At 47.9% G+C, this 17341-nt stretch overlaps 1 protein-coding gene across 1 annotated transcript in view; it reads left to right on the forward strand.

Moving 5' to 3' along the window:
• ciao2a (cytosolic iron-sulfur assembly component 2A) overlaps window positions 1-17341 on the forward strand; it is a 41253-nt gene that overhangs the window by 10225 nt on the left and 13687 nt on the right. The window contains exons 3-4 of the mRNA XM_036130854.1: window positions 14318-14367; window positions 15197-15242. Coding sequence (XP_035986747.1) covers window positions 14318-14367; window positions 15197-15242 — 96 coding nt within the window. The remainder of the gene's footprint in view (window positions 1-14317; window positions 14368-15196; window positions 15243-17341) is intronic.

Here is a 17341-nt window from a genome sequence, read left to right on the forward strand (position 1 = left end):
TTCTATACACACATATATGTGTGTATGTGTGCTGACTTATGTTCAGGTGTTGATAGCAGCAGAAGTCATTACATCAGGATTACTCAGCCCACCGACACACGACGTCCTGAGTCGAGGTCAACAGTGCGCCACCCCCACTAATAAGTGTTGGTACTTCACTGCTTCCCCCTCCTGAGACACCAGATAGTGGACCAGAATCGCCTCGAAGCCGTACAAAAGTCTTTTTCTATAGCCTCTCCGAACTCTGCCCACTCTCGAGTTTTTGCCACAGCGACTAGCCGAGCTGCCTGCCGGTACACATCAGCTGCTTCCAGAGTCCCACAGGCCAATAAAACCCGATAGATCTGATTAGCCGCCTCAATAACAGAGGCGCGGAACATGGTTCACTTAGATTCAATGTCTCGTACCTCCTTTGGGACGTGTTCAAAGTTCTTCCGGAGGTGGGAGTTAAAGCTCCGTCTCACGGGGGACTCTGCCAGACGTTCCCAGCAAACCCTCACAATATGTTTCGGCCTACCAGGTCTGACCGGCTTCCTCCCCCACCATCAGAGCCAGCTCACCACCAGGTAGTGGTCAGTGGAGAGCTCCACCCCACCCTGTCTTCACCTGAGTGTCCAAGACATGTGGCCGCAGGTCAGATGAAACGACAGCAAAGTCGATCATTGAACTACAGCCTAGGGTGTCCTGGTTCCAAGAGCACATATGGACACCTATGCTTGAACATAGGGCTGGACGATATAGAAAAAAAGCTTATCAATTAAAAAATGCATATTAATCGATATTGATAATTATTGAAAATATTTAAAACCATATTTTATGTGCAGCTCTGCCTGGACATTTTATGATATTGCTAAATCAATTCCAATTAAATCTTTATTTAACCAACTTTTTTAACCATAAAATAATTTTTTTAAAGAAAAATAACTTAAGAGACCTGAGTTATGTTATTAAATACTGACAAAGAATAAAATAAAGTGACCAGTAAAATGACCAAAATAAATATACCAAATAAATAAATAAAATAGCCTATTTAGGTGGGAATAGTACACTAGTTACTTCTCAGGTTTCATAATTGAGAGGCTGACGCAGGTCTAAGGTCAGAGGTTGTGGTGTGGGAAGATGCGGGCTGCAGCTCATTTTGCACTGATTCCCGGCACTAGTTGCACAATTTAGGGAGCACTGCTGGAGAAAAACCTGCGTCCCGAAACTTTATATCGCAGATCAAGAGTGGCGAGTAGTTGTTTGAAGCCAGGTTTTTCAACTGCAGACAACAGCAGCATATCCCTCACAATATCGAACTTTTATCAATCCTGTTTTTTCCTATCGCGCCACATGTCTATCGATCGATATATATATTATTATTGAATTATCGTCTAGCCCTACTTGAACATAGTGTTCGTTATGGACAATCCATGACGAACACAGAAGTCGAACAACAGAACACCACTCGGGTTCAGATCAGGTGGGCCGTTCCTACCAACTCCTCCCCTCCAGGTCTCATTGTCATTGCCCACGTGAGCATTGAAGTCCCCCAGCAAAACAATGGAGACCCCAGCAGGAGCACTCTCCAGTACCCCCTCCAAGGACTCCAAAAACGGGGGGTAATCCAAACTGCTGTTTGGCACATAAGCACAAACAACAGTTATATCCCATTCCCCCACATGTATATGGAGGGAGGCCACCCTCTCGTTCACTGGGGTAAACCCCAATGTACAGGCACCAAAATGAGGGGCAACGAGTATGCCCACTACAGCTCTGCGCCTCTCAACAGGGTCAGCTCCAGAGTGGAAGAATGTCCAACCCCTCTCAATGAGACTGGTTCCAGAGCCAGAGCCATGCATGAAGATAAGTCTAACTATCTCTAGCCGGAACCTCGCAACTTTGCGCACTAGCTCAGGCTCCTTACCCACCAGAGAGGTGACATTCCACGTCCCAAGAGCCAGTTTCTTCAGCCAAGGATTGGAACGCCAAGGTCACTGCCCTCAACTGCCACCCATTGCACAATGCACCCGACCCCTTTGGCCCCTCCTACAGGTGGTGAATCTATTGAAAGAGGGACCCATGTTTCCTCCTCGAGTTGTGCCTGATGGGGCTCCATGGGCAAAAGCCCAGCCAACCTGCCCACCTCCAGGCCTGGCTCCGGAGTGGGGCCCCGGTGACCCGCGTCCGGGCGAGGGAACATAACATCCATTTATGTTTATTTTCCCACGTCTTTGCAAAATCCCATTCACTTTCAGTGGGAACAATGCTTTTGGTCTCCCTTTGTTGCCAGTCCATCAAAGTCTGGAGTTAGTTTTGTTGTTCTCAGAATAGTGCTGAGGTGTTAAAGCTGAACGTCTGCTCACACACGTAGATTGAGCCAAACAGCGCCATTATCTTCTGCCCTGTCCTCAGCAGATTTGAAAATGTGGCTTTTTTTAAGTGAAGCATAAAGGTAACTCAGTATAAGATAATTGAATTTGTCCTTTAAAATGGAGTCAGATTGAAGATCAATCAGTTCCAACTGCAGCTTCTCTGGTTCTGTTTCAGGATCTTGTGACAATGGAAAGGACACCAGCTGTAGTGACTTGTCAATTTTTTTAGAACTCAGAGAACCGACTGCAGAATTCTGTGTAGGCTGCTCAGTAATTTGCTGTATTTTGACATGGCAGTCTCTGTTTGCATGGCTAACGTGGGAAAATGAGCAAAAGATTTGTTTGAAATTTATCCAGATAATAAAGTGAGCTTGGATTTGAGGGATATCACGTTTGTACATGCTTTTCAATGTAAGGGTTTGGTGGCGAGGACCTAGGCGGCAACGAGGCGGCGGCAGGTGCATGGTGAAAAAGAGTCTTTAATAGAGATAATTTATGGAAAACAGGATGCAACTCGGGCTCGGAAGGGTTCAACCAGGAAAAACAGTACTGGCTCGGGAACAGACTTCAACACAGAATCCAAAGAAACCACAGAGCGACCCCAAAACAGGGAAACAAACCAAGGGAACTTAAACATGGCAGGGTTATTAAGTATCAACAGGTGAGTCCGATCAACTAAGTCTCAGTTCACAGGTCCTGACATCGCCCCCCCCCCCCCCCCCCCCCAAAGAGGCGGGCCGGCCGACGACTGTAGACCTGGAGGCTGGTCCATCTGGACCCCCTCTTCATGGAGGCGGGTCCTCCTGGACCCCTTGATGGGACTCGGGAGCGAAGATGTTCGTTGGACCCTCACAGGCTGGAGCTGTTGTGTGTGTTGCACCCTCACAGGCAGGAGCTGTGGCATGCAAAGCACCCACGTGGGCTGGAGCCTTTGCTGAGGTATCAGCCAGACCCTTGGCGACGGGCACAGAAGCAGGCCAACAGGGGAGTAAATCGTCCTTCTCCCCATAGAAAAAGTTCCAAAGCTGTGACTCCTTAACATGCAGCACCCTAGCTGGAGGAGGAGCTCTGGAGCAGCGACGTGCTATCAACAGAGGGAGATCGTCGAAGCCATCTCCCGCTAACTGGCTGGACAGAGGCTGCTGCTTGAGGGAAGGAGGAGGCGCAGTTGGGCGCCTCAGAGCTGGCTTAGGCGCTGTCGGGCTGCGATGAGCAGCGGGAAGCAGGCGGGGAATTGGCGTCGTTGGCTGACCTTTGCGAAAAAGGTGTGGGGCATCAGCCCAGATCGCCGTGAGTCCTTCCCTTCTCACCAGCTGCCACGCCGGGACCGCTGCGGTGGCTGACCCTCAAGGAGAAGTGTCAGTCCTGACCGGGGCAGAGTACTTCTCCACCTGCCTCCTGAGATACTCAAACAGAGTTATCCTTTCCAACCCCGTTGCCTGGTCCTCTTGTGGTCTGGTCCCTTCTGTCAGGGTTTGGTGGCGAGGACATAGGCAGCAACGAGGCGGAGGCAGGTGCATGGTGAAAAAACGAGTTTTAAATAAAGGTAACTTACAGAAAACAGGATACAACTCAGGCTCTGACGGGCTCAAACAGGAAAAACATGACCGGCTCGGGAACAGCTCACAGAGCGACCTGACAACAGGGAAACAAACCAAGGGGACTTAAATATGGTGGCGAATTAAGCATCAAAAGGTGAGTCCGATCAACTAATTAAGTTTCTATTCGGAGGTCCTGACAGTTCACCAACTGATCTTCCCCCTTTGTTGTGCTATCAGGTCATGGGCAGGGATCAGATTGAATTGGGAACAGCATGTAACATGAGAAATCAGAATGGGTTGTGAGCAGGGGAATTTCGCACATCCACACAGAGACAACCTCTCTCAGCAGGGTGCCCTGCTATGGAGCCAGACTTTACCTCACTATTTATTTCTTCTTGCCGGTGGACTCGCAAGACGGCGTGAAGCGGTCTTCTTTCCTCGCCAGGCCAAGCTGAGACAAGGGGCTGATCTGTAGAGTTGAGTTTCACATGCCGGGGACCCGACTACAACTGGGTCAGAGAGTCCTGCCATGTTTAAGAGTCCAGGACCTCGGAGCGGCCTGCACCGACCACATTCCGGCTATCTTAGAGCTGCATGCCCGCTGCTGAAATAACCGTTTTCTTGGAGTACTGCTTTCCTAAAAGTGAACCGAACTCACACAGAGGCGCCGTCTGGTCCACTATCTGGTGTCTCAGGAGGGGGAAGCATTGAAGTACTAACACTTTATAGTGGGGGTGGGGCGCTGCTGACCTCGACTCAGGACGTCGTGTGTCGGTGGGCTCAATACTTCGAAGACCTCCTTAATCCCACTAACACATCTTCCATTGAGGAAGCAGGGCCTGGGGACTCTGGGTCAGGTTCTCCCATCTCTGGTACTGAGGTCACCAAGATGGTTAAAAAGCTCCCTGGTGGCAAGGCCCCGGGGGTGGATTAGATTCGCCCTGAGTACCATAAGGCCCTGAAAGTTGTGGGGCAGTGTTAATTAACGTGACATTGCGTGGACATCGGGGGTAGTTCCCCTGGACTGGCAGACTGGGGTGGCGGTCCCCCTATTTAAAAAGGGGGACCGGAGGGTGTGTTCCAACTACAGAGGAATCACACTCTTAAGCCTCTCTGGAAAGGTCTATTCTGTGGTTCTGGAAAGGGGGGTCTGTCGGATAGTCGAATTTCGTATTCAGGAAGAGCAGTGTGGTTTTCGTCCTGGACATGGAACACTGGATCAGCTCTACACCCTCAGCAGGATCCTGGAGGGTGCATGGGAGTTTGCCCAACCAGTCTACATGTGTTTTGTGGATCTGGAGAAGGCATTCGACCGTGTCTCTCGTGGTGTCCTGTGGGGGGTACTCCGGGAGTATGGAGTACCGGGCCCTTTAATAAGGGCTGTTAGGTCTCTGTATGACCGGTGTCACACCCTGGTCCACATTGCCGGCAGTAAGTTGGACTTGTTTCCAGAGAGAGTTGGACTCCGCCAAGGTTGCCCTTTGTCACCAATTCTGTTTATAACTTTTATGGACAGAATCGGACCAGTCAGGTCTTCCGCTGTGCAGAGGAGCATGAAAGTGTTCTCCCCTATGCTGCTCCAACGTAGCAGCGGGAAATGAGGGCGATTGTCTTTATACAGTGAGCCCCCCTGCTTTGAGGGGCAGTCACTTGGTGCCTGCAACAGTCTCAGATTTATTTGCTTCCAACTCAGTGTGATTTGTCCTCATGGCTTGATTGCACAACATTGTTTGTGTGCAGCGTTTGCTGTTAAATCCTCGAATCATACCTTTCACCTATTGTCCTGATATCAGCTGTTTGGGCTGATATTCACTAGACGATTTATCTAACAGACCGAGAGTTCTGGAGGGTGCATGTTATTTAATGTTATTAAACATTAAATAACTCAAAACAGTGGTAATAATAGCACAAGCCACAGACAACAATACAAGAAGAATGATACAACATAAATCAAATTACACTAATACCATCAATCAGTCAGTTCTTTTGCAAAAATAATGAGCATGTTTGCCTTCTCTAGCAGCAGTCTTGAGCTTTATTGGGTGATTGTGCTCGCATCCGTTTGAAAACACTCTCTCACTGGAAGTTGAAAAGGCCTGGATACAAAGGTAGCCAGTGGCAGTTTTACATAGGATGGGCAGTTTACTCAACCACCACACTATGACAGAGTCCTCTCTCATGGAGATTGCAGGCAGGCCTTTATAAATGCCCAGTTTCTGGTCAAGGTGCTCTGCAGTGGATACGGTGCTTGTACTGCCTGAGGCCTGGAGCTGTATTTCTTCTGCTTCGAAAAGACACTGTTCTTCTGTGCTTTTTTTGTATATGGCTCTTCCACAAACTGCAGCTCCCCTTCTTCAGCCTTCACAGCTGCAGCACTTGTGGTGGCTTGCTCTGTCTCTGTTTGCTAAAATGTAGCTAACACTGCTTTTTTCATTCTTCACCATGTGGCATCACTCATTTAAATCTAGGAGCCATTGCTGTGGCCTCCTGCAGAAAATCTTACACACTGGCATCCTGATCCCACCCAGAAAAGTTCTTGTAGTTTGCTTGACACAAACATTGTGTCCTCCTCAGAGCCATTGAATTGTTCCTCAAGTTTTTGGATAATAAGGATAATCTGCCCTGAGGTTGCAATGTTCTCCCCTGAAACACACAGTGTAGACGCGTACAGCACAATAGCAATCTGTACAAATTTCTCTGCCTTGTGGAAGACCTCAACTTTTAAATGAATGGTATGCTCTTTAGATTTGCAAAGTCATGGGTCTAGCAAAGCAGCTTGAATTGCTGGATACTGCTCTATACAGGTGCTGCTCATATAATTAGAATATCATAAAAAAAACGTTTTTCAGTGATTCCATTCAAAAATGAAACTTGTATATTTATTTATTACACACAGACTGATATATTTCAAGCATTAATTTCTTTTATTTTTGATTATAACTGACAACTAATGAAAAACCAACCAAGTCCAATACAAAAAAAAGATTTTCAGAAATGTTGGCGAACTGAAAAGTATGAACATTGCAAGTATAAGCATGTACAGCACTCAAGTTGGGGCTCCATTTCCCTGGATTACTGCAGCAATGCGGTGTGGCATTGAGCCGATCAGTCTGTGGCACTGCTGGGGTGTTATGAGAGCCCAGGTTGCTCTGATAGTGCCTTCACCTCTTCTGCATTGTTAGGTCTGACGTATCCCATCTTCGTCTTCACAATACCCCATAGATTATCTATAGGGTTAAGGTCAGGTGAGTTTGCTGGCCAATCAAGAACAGGTATATCATGTTCCTTAAACCAGACACTGGTAGCGTTAGCACTGTGTGCAGGTGCCAAGTTCTTATGGAAAATGAAATCTAGATCTCCATAAAGTTGTTCTGTAGCTGGGAGCATAAGGTGCTCTAAAAACTCCTGGTAGATGGCTGCGTTGACCTTGGCCTCAGAAAACACAGTGGACCAACACCAGTAGATGACATGGCACCCAAAACCATTACTGACTGGAAACTTTACACGGGACCTCAAGCAAAGATGGAATCTGTTTCTCTCCTCTCTTCCTCTAGAGTCTGAGACCTTGATTTTCAAAAGAAATGCAACATTTACTTTCATCATAGAACATAACTTTGGACCACTCAGCAGCAGTCCAGTCCTAATTGTCTTTAGCCCAGGTAAGATGCTTCTGAAGCTGTCTCTTGTTCAAGACTAACTTGGCACAAGGAATGTGACAGCTGAAACCCATGTCTTACAGATGTCTGTGTGCAGTGGTTCTTGAAGCCCAGCACTCAGAGAGAAGTTGTGCTTTATTTCCATTTATTCATACCAAAAGGGGTAGAATAGAATAAAGACCAGTGGATCAGAGCGAGCAGAATAAAGTAGGATTGATTTAAAGGAGACTACGGAGGTGTAACGTCATCTGCAAAAGTTGTCGGTCCTGTTTTATCTGGAGTCTGGATGAGTGGCAAAAGGATACAGATGCAGCTTCTTAATCTACCTTTGTCTGTTTGACCTATGCTGTCATTTTGCCGCCACTCATTGAATCGGAATGGTTCTCTTTCAACATTCGTTTCGGTATCTCACTATGGGACACGACCCCAGCGCTGTCCCCCAGAAGCTCTATTACACTACGCCAGTCCTGACTGGCCAGCAAAAGTGACGTCGGCTCCAGGAGGAGGTGCTTCCTCCCTATATAAAAGCTGACGTCATGCAAGCGATCTTCAGTCTAACACCTCTTCTCGCTCCCAGAAGCAACTCTCAGACAGCTAATACGGTACTATTGAGCTAGCTTAACTGTTCACAGAGCAAGCTAACAACTCGGTCGCCGAACGCTTCTCAATAGCTGTGCTTGGTTGTACTGAGTTCTTCTACCGCTGGTCTGTCACCAAACAGCAGCAGCTGCAGCTAGTCTCCAAACTAACTGCGCCCCTTTTGCTTTGGTTTTAAATGAAGCTAATAGTCGCGAAGCTTGGACCTGTACTCACCATGGACAGAACCAAACTACCGGCTAGAGCATGCACATGTGGCAACCTCATTGCTGGGGCAGATACCCATTCTGTCTGCGCTTCGTGTGTTGGGCCGCAACATGCCCAAGACGGGTTAGCGTCGCCAGCGAGCTGCGAACACTGTGCACGGCTCTCCGTTAAAACTCATCGGCGCAGGCTAGCACGCCAAGCTAGCTTGTCAGAGGCGGACCCTGTGCTGGGGGTATCCAATCCCCCCGCACCGGTTCTTGCCGTGACTGATGAGGGAGAGCCCCCGTTAACTCAAGTCAGTTGGGGCGACCAGCTTGATGCTGTCGCACCACTTGATATGGAGGAAGACGAAGCCGACCCCCCGGCGTTCAGTAATTTTGCTGGTGCAGAATCTGACTCCGAAGTGGAATCCGTTAGTCTCGGGTCAGATGACTACGAGCAGGACGGCGAGACATTCTCCATCCCGTCGGCTGCAAAGCCAACGGAAACTGGCGAAGCCCACTGCAGCGGCCCCCCAAACCCGACTGCATTGGATTTGCACGATGTCTGCAGAAGAGCAGCTGCAAAGCTGGGCATTGAATGGCCGGAAACCCCGGCCGAGACCACCACGTCTCGGTATGAGGGAAAAAGGCTTCCAAAAGCCAAAATTTCCGCCAGACAACTGCTGCCGGTTTTCCCAGAGTGCCTTGAGGAAGCAACCCGGTCCTGGACTAACCCGCTCACCGCCAAGAACCCCGTTCTGGGAGGGTCGGTGCTGGACTGGACCGGCATGGAAGACAGCGGTTTCCTCCGTCTGCCCCCTGTTGAACCTCAGCTGGCATCCCACCTGCACCCCTCGCAGAAATCGACAATGACAGCGGCAGGACCAACCCTCCCGTTCAAGGCCGATTCGTTTCAGTCAGCTTTAAACGAAAAAAGCTACAAAGCAGTAGCAACATCGGTTAAAGCCCTGAACGCCTCATCACTTCTCCTCGCTTATCAAGCAGAACTACAGGAGCAGATGACGGGTGCACCGACCGCAGATCTGTGGGACGAGTTGTGCGTGGTGACAGACCTCTGCCTGCATCTCCATAGAAACGCTGTCCAGGCCTCAGGGAGAGCGATGGCTCTGATGGTCACTCAGGAGAGAGCCAGATGGTTGAATCTGTCTAGTCTGTCTCAAAGAGAAAAGAATCACCTCCTCGACACTCCGGTGGACCCGAAGGGTTTATTCGGCCCCACCGTTGCAGCGATGCAAAAACGTTGCGAGGAGAAGAAGAGAGAAGGTGAAGCGCTGCAACTCCGCCTGCCCAGAAGAGCGCAGCCTCCTCCCCCCGCGGCACCTCGTCAGACATTTGCTCAGGCGGCGGCTCGACCGGTCTACCGCATCCCTAAGCGCCAACCTCAGCCGCAACCACCGGACCACAGCCAGGGAAAGCAGACCGAGCTCAAAGGTGCATGGGGACGAAAGCCCTTTGCGCCACCGGTGACTTCGGGAACCAAACCTCCGGCCACCGCGAGCGCGAAGAAAAAGAGGCGGACTACCTAGGAAGCTAGCCTCGGGATGGGAGAGCAGGCACTGCCAGACACCTGCTCCCCTCCCACCGGGAAACGTTCTGTCCCAGTTCGAGTTTGTGAAGCCACGTTCAGGGCAATTCAAACAGCCTGCAGAGCCAGCGTTGGAGCTCACAGTTCAGAGCCGAACCAAGTGGAGAAAACTCACGCACAGCCAGAGCTCAGTGGAGCCAGAGCCGTTGCTAGAAAGCACACACCAGTGCACAAACACACGCCAGTGTTTGAAAACACAAATATCTCCCTTCATAATAAACTCAATAAAATTGTTACCAGGCGCGCAACCAGGTCAAGTGCCGAGGGCGCAGCCAAAACATAAAAATGTCAGAAATGACATTGGGACAGAACGGGGCCGTGCAGCTGCACATGAGGCCAACAGGGGGAGCTCTTGCCCCACCTTTGGCATACTCGGCAGCTCTCTCTATGGAAGAGGGAGCGGACCGGGAGCAGCACCAGCTTGCGCACCCAGCACTGAACAGCGCTCACACGGAAGCACTTCCCAGCCCTCTAACGAGAAAAATCCAGCTGTGGCGAGCGTGCGGGGCATCAGATTGGGTACTAAAGACCGTATCCAGAGGATACAGGCTCCAGTTTGTAACAGCCCCTCCCCGGTTCAAAGGCATAATACAGTCATATGCGCGGGGAGAACACGCACGCATTCTGCAAGAGGAGATAATATCTCTGCAGAACAAAAATGCAATTTGGTTGGTCCCGCAGGAGCAAAGCAGAGACGGCTTTTACTCCAGATATTTTCTCGTACCGAAAAAAGGCGGGGGGCTGCGACCGATTTTAGATCTGCGAGCGCTGAATGCATATCTGAGGCAGTATACGTTCAGGATGCTGACACACGCAGCTCTATTAAGGTTTGTGCGTCGAGGGGATTGGTTCATCTCCATAGATTTGAAAGACGCATATTTTCACATCCCTATATATCCCCCTCACAGAAAGTACCTCAGATTTGCCTTCCAGGGGAAGATGTACGAATATCTCGTACTTCCCTTTGGCCTGTCACTGAGCCCGCGTGTGTTTGTGAAATGCACTGAGGCGGCAGTCGCACCTCTGAGGGAAAAGGGAATACGTCTGGCTATGTATATAGACGACTGGCTGATCGCAGCTCAGTCTCCAGGGGAACTTATGACGCATGCTGAGATGCTGGGTTTCACAATAAACTGGGAGAAGAGTATCCTAACCCCAGTACAAACAATAACCTTCATTGGGATGTCCCTAAATTCAGAGGAATTCAGAGCACGCCTCTCAGCAGAACGATTGAAAGCTTTCCAGACTTGCCTGGCAGCTTTTCGCAGAGGCGCGCTCGTGAAATTCAGACTGTGCCACAGACTGCTGGGTCTGATGGCATCAGCACTATCGGTCATCACACTCGGCCGTCTGCACATGCGACCGTTTCAACGGTGGGTGGCATCGCTCAATTTGAGCCCAACACACCATGTCCACCGGAAGGTGATCGTTTCTGGGACATGCGCACTCGCTCTGAGTCCGTGGAAACACCCCACATTCCTGAACGCCGGTGTCGCCATGGGAACCATCCTAACACGGAAGGTTGTGACCACGGATGCCTCGTTGACTGGCTGGGGAGCCACACACGAGGGCATGATGGTAAACGGTGTCTGGAGCTCACAAACACGGACAGCTCACATAAACTGTCTGGAGCTCCTAGCTGTTATACTGTCTCTGAGACATTTTCTGCCCTTTATCAGAGGGCACCATGTTTTGGTCAGAACAGACAATACAACGGTGGTTGCATACATCAACAGGCAAGGAGGCCTGCGCTCACATCACTTACACATGCTGGCACACAGACTGATAGTCTGGACCAGCTCACGCCTTCTGTCACTGAGAGCCACTCATGTGCCAGGTGTGATGAACAGGGGTGCAGACCTGCTGTCGAGGGGCAGCCCCCGCTTCAAGGAGTGGTCATAACCCAAATATGGCAGCGGTACGGTCAGGCAGAGGTGGACCTCTTTACATCAGAGGAGAACACTCAGTGTCCAAGGTTTTTCTCCCTGACCGAGGAGGGCGCTCCGCTGGGGCTGGATGCTCTAGCACACGAGTGGCCTCCGGTGCTCTTGTATGCTTTTCCACCGCTGGAACTGATTATTCCTACCCTCGCCAGGGTGCGAGAGAGGAAACATTTGCTCATCCTGGTAGCTCCACGCTGGCTGGGGAAGCACTGGTTGGCAGAGATTTTCCAGCTACTGCAGGGCGAGCCATGGCAGCTCCCCCTCCGCAGAGATCTGCTAAGCAGGCGCGCGGAGAGATATTTCATCCTCACCCAGAACGCCTGGCTCTATGGGCCTGGCCTGTGAGAGGCTAAATTTGGCAGCCGGCGGGCTCCCCAGAACGTCATTGACACAATTCAGAGCACAAGAGCAGTCTCAACTCATAGCGCATATGAGGGAAAATGGCGTGCTTTTGAGAGTTGGTGCGAAAACAACATGCTCAGAGCAATGCAGAGCCCTGTGTCAGTTATTCTGACATTTTTACAAGAGCTGCTGGACAAAGGCTTGGCCTTTTCCACTGTCAAAGTCTATTTGGCAGCTATTTCGACTTGCCATGTAGGCTTTGGAGACAAAACAGTGGGACAACATCCTCTGGTGTGCAAGTTCATGAAGGGTGCACGACGGCTCCAGCCAGTGTCCAAAAGCCTCACCCCTTCATGGGATTTGCCGACGGTGCTTGATGCTTTGTCACATGCACCTTTCGAACCTTTGGAGCAGGCTGAGCTTAAAGTGCTTTCATTTAAGACAGCTTTGTTAGTCGCATTGGTTTCTGCCAAACGTGTTAGCGACATTCAAGCTTTTTCAGTGAACCCTTCCTGCATGCGGTTTACTGAACGAAATCTTAAGGTTTCACTGAAACCCAATCCGGCTTATATGCCAAAGGTCTTTAACCCGACTCTACCATGTCGTCCTTTGGAGCTGATGGCTTTTTGCCCTCCACCATTCTCCTCTCAGGAGCATGAACGGCTGCATACGCTCTGCCCTGTGCGAGCTCTTCAGATCTATGTGGAGAAAACAGCTAGTTTTCGCAAATCTGAGCAGCTGTTTGTGTCATGGGCTTTACCACATAAAGGGAAGCCCCTAACTAAGCAGCGCCTTTCCCATTGGATAGTCGGAGCTATAACTATGGCCTATCAGAGTAAAGGCCTGACACCACCTGCAGGTCTGCGAGCCCATTCTACTCGTGGCATGGCCTCATCCTGGGCACTGTTTCAGGGCATACCTTTGGAGGACGTATGTGATGCTGCCAGCTGGGCAACCCCTCACACCTTCACTAGGTTCTATAGACTGGATGTCACAGCACCAACTCTGGCTCACGCGGTTCTGGGTGTGGGATTCACATTTAAATGACTGCAGCATGCATCTTTTGGTCTTCGAGTAAGCTTATCTGGCAATACGGGAGTCGCCATATCCCATAGTGAGATACCGAAACGAATGTTGAAAGAGAACTTTAGGTTAAGGAATTAACCCCGGTTCTCTGAAACATGAGTGAGGTATCTCACCAGATCACCCTCCTTGCCTGGAGCGAGGAAGAGGTGTGCTTATAAGACTGAAGATCGCTTGCATGACGTCAGCTTTTATAGAGGGAGGAAGCACCTCCTCCTGGAGCCGACGTCACTTTTGCTGGCCAGTCAGGACTGGCGTAGTGTAATAGAGCTTCTGGGGGACAGCGCTGGGGTCGTGTCCCATAGTGAGATACCTCACTCATGTTTCAGAGAACCGGGGTTAATTCCTTAACCTAAAGTTCTGCAGTTTTCCTCACAACTTTACCACTCAACAAAGTGTTAAAGTTAAATCAAAGGCAATCGAACTTTCGTTCAGTTTTTTCTGAAAACGCTTCGACACCTATCCAGGAGTCCGTCAATTCTGGTGGCTTTTACTTGAGCAACCTGTAGTTGGTGAACTGCTGTTTTTAAGGACATGGAGGGCCATCTTCCTAGGCGCATTCTAGATCAGATGAAAATCAATGACACACCCGTCATTGTCCTGGGTCATTAGAAACTGTTGCTTGGTGTGAGTGGAGTACTTGATCACCTGAATCATGATGAGACTGCTGATGTAATCTCATGAGATTGATGATATTACATCAACAGTCTCATCAATCTCATCATGAAATTGATGAGATTACATCACCTTGCCTTCATTTTTGTTGGGTGTTTCTTTAAAAACATCTGAGGCCTTCACGAAACAGCTGTATTTATATTGAGTTTTAAATTATACCCAGAACACATTGAATTTAAAATTTCTGATGAATTTTATTTAGGATTATCAGAACAGTGGGTCTGCATACCTATTCATCCCACACATTTTGGAATTTTGATATTTAACATATTTCCTATTTTGCAGCAATAGATTTATAACCTGAGTCTGATAAAGCTGTGTTATGTCTGCAGGTCTGTGCATACAAGTTAAACTGCAGCGGTGCTTGCCCTTTAAACACAAGGTGAGTGTAACAAGGCCATGAGCCAATTAGGCCTCACAACAGCCCATTCATGTTTCCCTTGTCTTCTGACCAGCATTTGTTTTTATAGTACACAATTTTAAGTCACTAAAACCCTTTGTTGTTTTATGTATTTTATATTTCTGGTTTCATTTACTTAACCACCTTCCAAGTATGTACTCCAATCTAGCATTCTCAGAAAAAGAGCTGAAGAAGTAAAGGCTGCAACACACTAAACCATTCGATCCAAAGGAAAATCAATTAGATCTGGTTGAAGTGAATGGGGCGAGGGAGACCAGCTTGCGGTCTTCTGCAGCTGTAGTGCGTAGCTCTGTTTTGAGTTAAGCTACGCACCATTTTGACAGGAAATCCATTTGGCAGACAGGAAGAGAGACACTTTGGCAAAATAGAACCTGTCCGCTTTGGGGGAAAATTTCGCATGGTTCGTTCCAATGTAGGTCTGTCCACGAATACACACAGCTCAATAAACAATCGATAAAATATTTCAATAAACTGCGTACCTTACCTGTGGTAGGAGCTCAGAAGTACAGCAAGCAGATAAGAAAATTAAACGGTGATCTTCTTTGAGCAGCCACTGCAGCTTTATGTTTACTGCCAAGCTTGTTTATGCTGGCGGAGCTTCTGGAATTTGTGACTTTCGTAAGAGTACTCAATCTCCCAAATCCGGTGGTCCATTTACTCAGTCAATAGGGAAGGGGGAAAAAAATCACTACAAATCTGATTGTCAGGTCGGACAGATCGGATGGTTTGGTTTGTTTCAGCCTTAATACAAAAACATGCAGTAGTTTATTTGTCTTTTTTTTCTCTTTAGTTGGAAATTTACATTTCAGAAGGAACCCATTCTATCGAAGAAGACAGTAAGTTTTACCACACTGAATTTAAGATTACTTGCAAATATGTTAAGTTTGCCCCACTCCATACATTTATTTTGTTCTGTCTGCACCCACCTTAAAAAAAGTAAGTATGTACTGGTGTACTGAATCTATTGATCCTTATAATGCATTTAGGTAATATAAGATAACTTTTATTTTATTTTTTGTGTCAAGTCTTGTGCTATTTTATTATTTTTTTGGATAGTCAGTGCAATCTCTAACCAGCATGAGCTGCTGGTTAGACAAACACAAAAAAGGACAAACAGCTGGCTGCTTCCTGAGCGATGAAGCCATCTGTTTGTCCTTTTTGTTTTTGTTTGTTATCACATCTCCAAGCTCTAATCCAGTATGGGAAAGAAAACCTACTTGAGCTGAGGTTAAACCTCAAAACAGCAGAAAACTACAGAAACTGGACATTATTTCGCCCGAACTGCAACGGATAACACAAACCGAACAGAAGCCAAGTGCAGCATACACCAAGGAGGGGACTTCCGGCGCAGGTGAAAAACATGCTGTGGCAGACACTGCATCAGGCTGGGGGGCGGGCTGCTGCTTTAGATGATTACACATAATCTTTGGTGTCCTATATTCAATTCTGCACTGACATTGTCCTAGCCACAAAAAACAACCAGTATTTCCTAACCAGAAACCATGGGTAGACAGCAAAGTGTGTTCCCTGCTGAAGGCCCAGGATGCAGCATTCTTTTCAGGGGACAGACTAGCCCATAGCATGGGTTAGAAGTGAATTTAAAAAAGACACCAAAAAGGTAAAGCATAGATTCAAGCCGGGCATCGTGGACCAATTCAGCAGCAACAACCCACACAACATGTGGAGAGGCATCAGGATTATCACAGACTATAAACAATGTGACCAGTAGGAGTGTGCAAAATAATAATCATAATCTACTGCATCGATTCTTGATGCCAAGTATCAATTATTAATTTAAAAAAATGTATAAATAAAATTGCATGAAAGGTTGCCGAACATCAGCCAAAAAACAAGTGGAATACAACTTCACTGGTTTAAAGGACCACTGAGGCCATGTAAACGGCACTGATAATCCTTATTTTGATATTTTAACTTTTATAAATCCTAAACACTTTTTGTCAGTGTGTCCACTCCAGTAACAGTAATATTTGTTTTCATGGCAATACCTCCAAAAGTCGTTTCAATAAATACAGCTATGTATGAATTCAGTTGCTTTCAGTTATGTATCAATTGAAGACACTATCCAGATCATACACAGCCAGTCAGCCACAGGTAATGGCTGTATTTATTTCTAACAGTGTTCAGTGAAAATATCACAATGCATCGCGATACATCGCAATAATTGAAGTATCGTGATGCATCGTGATAGAATCGGATCGTGGCATGTGAATCGTGATTCGAATCAAATTGTGACTTCTCTGGTAATACCCACCCCTAGTGACCAGCAGCTCAGCAATGACCCTAAGTGTCCCTGACACCTTAGACAACGTTCTAAGGTGTCTAAACATTCTGAACATTTTCCTAAGCCAGAGGTGGAGCATCAGTCCTTTGCCCTGCAGTTGTACCAAGTGACCTTCTTAACTATGAATGCACGTACATGCCAATAAGTTGCTTGAAAGAAGAATATATTTATTATACTAAGGAAGAAGTTGGAACACAAATACCTGAATTACTTAAAATAAAACCTTTCAGAAAAAAAATGCATCTTCATGTTCAGGTACTTAGTTATCCATGCCCTTTCAATTTTCAGTTCAATTCAATTTTATTTATATAGCGCCAATTCATGAAGCATGTCATCTCGAGGCACTTTACAAAGTCAAAATCAATCATATTATGCAGATTGGATAAAAATTTCCTATACAAGTGAACCTGTTGACTGCTTCAAAGTCCCGACAAGCAGCATCCACTCCTGGAGAAGCGTACAGCTACAGGGAGAGTCGTCTGCATTGTCCATGGCTTTGCAGCAATCCCTCATACTGAGCAAGCATTAAGCGACAGTGGAAAGAAAAGCCACCCATTAGCGGGAAGGAAAAACCTCCAGCAGAACCGGGCTCAGTATGAACGGTCATCTGCCTCGACCGACTGGGGGTTACAG

Source organism: Fundulus heteroclitus, unplaced genomic scaffold, assembly GCF_011125445.2.
Source record: "Fundulus heteroclitus isolate FHET01 unplaced genomic scaffold, MU-UCD_Fhet_4.1 scaffold_39, whole genome shotgun sequence".
NCBI classification, from domain to species: domain Eukaryota; kingdom Metazoa; phylum Chordata; class Actinopteri; order Cyprinodontiformes; family Fundulidae; genus Fundulus; species Fundulus heteroclitus.